Consider the following 6,017-nt stretch of genomic DNA (forward strand, 5'->3'; position numbering starts at 1 on the left):
CCGGTTAGGTCGATATCCTGGTTAGGATGATGTAATGCTATGTGATCTGTTAGATCGGTTTGATTGGATGTGATTTGTTATATGATTGAATGTTTATGTGCACATGGTTGTTGGACTGAGGTTGGGTTGAGGCGGGACCTGCTTTGTGCTGTAGGCCAACATACCCAGGGCGGACCGGTTATCTCGAAGGCCCATCGAGCGGTCCGGATAGGCTGTAGGCCCCAAAAGGGCGGACTATACGTGCCGAGGCTCAGAGAGTGGACCAGGCCGACTGAAGGCCCAGTGCGGGCGGACCAGTCATACTGTAGACTCAGAGAGTGGACCAGGTGGATTGAAGGCCCGGTGCGGGCGGACCAATCACACTGTAGACTCGATGTATGTGGTTAAACTCGGAGGGTGGACCAGGTGGACTGAAGGCTGGTGCGGCGGACCAGTCACACAGTAGACCCGAATTGCATGGTTGTTCTGTGTTCTGTTATGATATGGCATGTTATGCGTGTATGGTATATGTGGTTGGTATTTTGGGGGTATCTCACTAAGCTTTCGGGCTTACAGTTGTGGTTTAATGTTTTTCAGGTTCTTCAGGAGACCGTGGCAAGGCAAAGGCGTGGTCGTACCGCTCCTCATGATTATGTTTATGATGTGGTTCTGGGAAGACTCTGATAATAATTGTATTGAAAACCTTTTTGTAATAACTTAATGAAACTGGGTTGTCTTTGAAAAGTTTAAATTGGTTGGAATTTTATGGTCGTTACAAGTTGGTATCAGAGCCTTGGTTTGAGTGAATTGGAGGAACATTCGTGTGAATCCAGTCTCAAATCGAGGAGGGTTTTCAAAAGAGAATTTAAAATGGTTTTCAAAATGAGTAAAGGAGGACGCGGAGGTACGATCAGCCGGAGCTAGTAAGTAACCTCAAAATACCATACATGATATTTGTTTTTGAGCTTTGATAGAACAACATGCTAGTACTAGGCTAGGGATCTTTAGGATTTCATGATAATGTTGCCTGATTTATGATGCCTGTTAGCCTAGGGTTTCTTTTGTGGGAGATTTCCAATGTTCCTCTAGGAGTGTGGGTTGAGTGCTTGTTATGTATGTTCTTCACTAGGGTGTTGTGGTATAATTTATACAAATATGGGTAGGTGTGGAAGGTAGTATGGGCCCGTACTACTGAAAGCACAGGACCCATACGCGTATCAAAGAAACCATGACCTCTAGGGATGGGATGGGTTGGGGGTTGGTTCCCGGGTTAATGGGAAGTATCTGAGATCGGGATCGGGAGCAGGAGAGGGCGGTCAGGGTGGGTCAGTACCGCCCGAGGTTATTGGTCAGATGAGCACATGCGAGTTACAACAAAAACTAATAATAGTTAAAAATATGTTACTTGCAATTAACTATTACTTTATATATTTTGAAAGAATACATAGAATATGACAGAATATATAGAATATATTCTAGCAGAATAGATTTATTTTATTTTGACAGAATACATAGAATACATTCAAAGGTATTGTATTTACTACTAATATAATTTTAGGTTCCAAATATACAATAACAATGGACAATAGAAATTGAAATTCAAAATCACAAATTGAACCAAAATACGCTCACATTCTGTGAGATTGACATTCTAAAACAAAAATCACACAAAACCATAGAAAAGCTAATAAGAACATACCGAGAAAGAGATCGGTAGGTAAGTCAGCTTACGAGATGACATTATGTGGTGTGTTTAGTAATTTACTGCTTAAGTTAACTTGGAATTCAAGATTCTATTTTGACAGAATCGGAATTCAAGATTTCATTCCAGTAGAAGCTAAAACTATCAGGGTTGTTTATGGTTTTGTTCGGAAAAGGGACTGCAACCTCAAAAATGCAAAAAAAAAATCAAGTGTATATGAGAGCTTTATATGTAAAAGAAATCACATCTGAATTATTTTAGACGTAAATACATAGTATAATTGAATGATTACATACTACTATATAGATTTTATATTAAGAAAATGGTAAACCTACTATCTTTCTTCATGAGTACTAAATCACTTATTTTTCTTATAGATATTTGATAATTAGAAAAACCCAAATCAAGTTGCAAGGTTTTGATACAAATAAATAATAAGATTAAACTTCACCAAAATCAAACATTAATTTATACACAAACGTCCAAATTAATTAAGATTCCAAAAGATTGAATTTTTTATGCATACCTTGTCTATCGATTTAAGTATCAAATTTTTACCGATCAATCTAATATTCGTATCCCACTTCATTGATCATTTGATTTTGCCTCCACCTTCATATTCGGATCCAATTGATTTTTCGCTAGTGGAGACGAGTGATGGTTGCGGATAGTGGAGGAACGACGGTGAAGAGGGTCGCTGAGGTTTTGTGGTTTGGGATCGAACGCATAGCACGGAGAGTTGAGGATGGAGATGATGACAGTGGTAGTCGGCAACGAAGATGATGATGGTTGTAAACGATGGTTTTTAGAGAAAGACAGGGATAGGGTGGTGGTGTTATAGGGTTGTAAACCGATAACCTAATTTAAAAGGGATATTATTTGATTTTATCAATTTACCATAATTAATTATAGTATAGATTACTATTATACCCTTATATTTATTATTAATGATTTATTTTTTTTAAAATTTCTATTAGTGCATTTATACACACAATAGTTGCTAGAAACATTTGAACCTAGCTCTCTGTCTCTCTCTTTATATATATATATATATATATATATATATATATATATATATATATATATATATATATATATATATATAATATTGTTTTATACATGTGAAATTAAATATCATCCTATTATTTTATAGTATTTATTAAGACAAGTGTCAAAATAAAATAAAAAGATTAAAAAAAATATTATTGGATTTTAAAAGATAAATAGAAACAAAATTTGGAAGTTACATTTACACTAAATAAATATAGTAAAATTAAACTTGGTTTTAACTTAATTTCTGAACCGATCTGGCCTATTACTGAACCGATCAACGGGGTCTAGTTCAGACGGCCTAGAGCCCTAGACTCGCACGGCGAAAAGAAATCAAATTGAGGTTTCGAAGAGAAAAACCCTCCGGAAAAGATGATGAAACTACCATATCAATTTCCGAATCCGAACCACTAGAATCCGATTCAAATCGCATCCATGGCACCCACAAGCTCCTAAATCATATAGGTACTATATTCCCTTTCATTCATCGTTAAAGAGTACAATCACTTAAAATAAAAACCTTTCTTCAGTTGATTCATCTTTTTTTAGTTAGATTTCTCAAAAACCGACGAAGATCTTTACTTTTCTATATTGTATAAGTTCCCTTCATCTTTATGTATGTTTTCCACCATCTGTAGCTAGAATTTTTGTTCTATCGGTTTTCGCATGCAAGGTGTTTGTTGATATGCCTCAAAGGGCGGGTGACCTTACTTCAAATGTTTTTACTTTCACCGTTTACCCTTTTGAACCATGTTTTAGTATCGGTATGGCGTTGCAGGTATCCCTTAAGGCTTACATCAGCTTCTAACTTTTGGCATTTTGAAAAATCTCCCTTGTAGTGAAACAGGTATCCCTGCTACACCTACTATTCTTTTTTCTGTTGTAATTACTTCTTTTTGTTTGATAGTATCTGGATATCTGCTCCATTGTCTTGATTAAATGCACCTAATAAGTGATTCACTCTTAACTTATGTGAATAACAATATGAAGAATCTCATTCAAATATAAATGATTCACAAATGGTTCTTCACCTTAGAAAAAGGTCCTGCTTTTAAATGTATATGATCTGTATTATCGTAAGTTGTAACAGAAAACAATCATCACATTAAGCTATAACAAACTGAAAATCCAAACAGCATTCTTGTTGCAGATAATCCATCACAATCATGATCAATAACACCACAAAAGACGATGAATATGGAGTTCTATTATACTACAACTACACCAACATCCCAAATCTCACTGACCTCTCCACCTTCTACACCACCAACTGCACCTCCCTCTCTCTCCTCGGCCGCATCCGCCTCTCCCCTCACGGAGTCAACGCCACAATCGGCGGTCAACTCTCCTCTCTAAAACAACACATCACCCAACTCACCCAAAAATACCCTTCCTTCACCTCAACCGATTTCAAACTCTCAACATCCACAAACCCTAAAAGCAACAACAAAATAGCACAAGAAACCGGTTTCACATCTCTCTCAATCCGAATCGTTAAACAACTCGTCACTTTCACCTCCCGCGCTCTTCCCAACCCGCCAGAACTCTCAATTTCAAACGCCGGGCAGCATTTATCTGCCCGAGAATTCCATTCCGTTCTTGAAACTGCCCGAGATTCGGGAAAACAAAATCTCGTGCTCTTAGATGCGAGAAATTTATACGAAACAAGAATCGGGAAATTTTCTTCCCCAAAATTTGAAACTTTGGATCCGAAAATCCGACAGTATAGCGATCTTTCTAATTGGGTTGATGAGAATTCCGAAAAAATACGCGGGAAACAGATATTAATGTATTGTACAGGTGGCATTAGGTGTGAGGTGGCATCTGCGTATATCAAATCTAAAGGGGAGGGTTTTGAAAATGTTTTTCAATTATACGGAGGAATTCAAAGGTATATGGAAGAGTTTCCTGAAGGTGGTTTTTTCAAAGGAAAGAATTTTGTTTTTGATCATAGGGTTTCGGTTGCCAGCTCAGATCCAAGAATCTTGGGGAATTGTTTGGTTTGTGAAATCCCGTTTGATGATTATTCTTCTAGAAGCCGATGTAATTACTGTCGGATGTTGGTGTTGGTGTGCCACGCGTGCGAGGGTAAAAACGGAAAGTTATTTGTTTGTGAGTTATGTCAGAAATACGGTAAGCTTGTTGAACATGGAAAAAATTCAAATGTCATTATTGCCCCTCGGAAAAAACTTAGGATTTTATGCTTACATGGGTTCCGACAAAACGCGTCTAGTTTCAAAGGGCGAACCGCGTCTTTTGTTAAAAAACTAAAAAACATCGCGGAGTTTGTTTACATCGACGCGCCACATCAGCTCCGGTTCATTTACCAAGAGAAAAAAAACGCTGACGTGGCATTCGCGCAACCGAAATCCGGATGCAATAGGAAGTACGCGTGGTTGATCGATCCGAATGATGACATGGACAAAAGTGGGGACATGGGTACGGATTGGGAAACGGGTGGGGCCCACTGTTTTGATTGTAGACAGTACGAGCACCAGACTGGCGGTTTTGATGAGTCGTATGTTTATTTGAGAGAAAAAGTGGTGGAAGAAGGACCGTTTGATGGGGTTTTGGGGTTTTCACAAGGGGCGGCTATGGCGGCTTGTGTTGCTTTGAAAGGTGAGATGGGTTTTAGATTTGTGATATTGTGTTCGGGGTATTTTGGTAATTTTGGGGAGTTTGGTGAGGGGGGTTTGATTAAGTGTCCTTCGCTTCATATATATGGGAGTGATAATGGGAAAGATAGACAAATAGGGTTTGATGAGAGTAGAAGACTTGCTTTGATGTTTGAGGAGGGGTGTTCGGTTATGGTGGAACATGATTTTGGTCATATTATCCCTACAAAGTCACCGTATATTGATACGATTAAAGATTTTCTTCAACGATTTCTTTAGGAGCTGTTTGGTAACCTCTGAATCAGTCTGCATTCAACATGTTTGATACAGCTAAAATGGTGAAACGTCATTGTATCATGTTGTGTAACGAATTAAACTTATCTAATTATTTGATACAAATGTTATGTTAGTTCAATTGACTTGGAATATTATTTGGTAAAAGGAATGTATTTGTTTTTTATTTTCTAAAGAATCTAGTTTGTTAGACAGGGTGCATAATAATCATTATAATGTGAAAGAAAACTAATCGATTTGGAGATTTATTTTAATCGTAATGGAAACGAATGTACATAGGATTGGTAAGGTAAATGGTAATGGTTGTTTGGCAATTGGGGAATATCTAATGGCATATTTGAATGTTTAATAATTAAGAAAAACGGGTTAATAAAAGA

The 6,017-nt window shown here is 37.5% G+C and overlaps 1 protein-coding gene across 5 annotated transcripts; it reads left to right on the top strand.

Annotated features, from left to right (window-relative positions):
* Positions 1-2,998: 2,998 nt before the first annotated feature.
* On the top strand, positions 2,999-5,761 carry LOC145061895 (rhodanese-like domain protein). 5 transcript variants are annotated; one of them, XM_079009478.1, is made up of 3 exons: positions 2,999-3,196; positions 3,491-3,578; positions 3,868-5,761. In XM_079009478.1, the coding sequence occupies exon 3, from the start codon at positions 3,898-3,900 to the stop codon at positions 5,623-5,625; it is 1,728 nt and encodes a 575-aa protein (XP_078865604.1). In that variant the 5' UTR covers positions 2,999-3,196; positions 3,491-3,578; positions 3,868-3,897; the 3' UTR covers positions 5,626-5,761. The 5 variants fall into 5 exon arrangements, with proteins under 5 accessions (XP_078865604.1, XP_078865606.1, XP_078865603.1 ...); XM_079009480.1 differs by having other exon boundaries at positions 3,882-5,761; XM_079009477.1 differs by having other exon boundaries at positions 3,510-3,578.
* The last annotated feature ends 256 nt before the right edge of the window (positions 5,762-6,017 follow it).

The sequence above is a fragment of the Lactuca serriola genome, chromosome 7 (assembly GCF_051521515.1).
Source record: "Lactuca serriola cultivar US96UC23 chromosome 7, Lser_US96UC23_V15, whole genome shotgun sequence".
NCBI classification, from domain to species: Eukaryota; Viridiplantae; Streptophyta; class Magnoliopsida; order Asterales; family Asteraceae; genus Lactuca; species Lactuca serriola.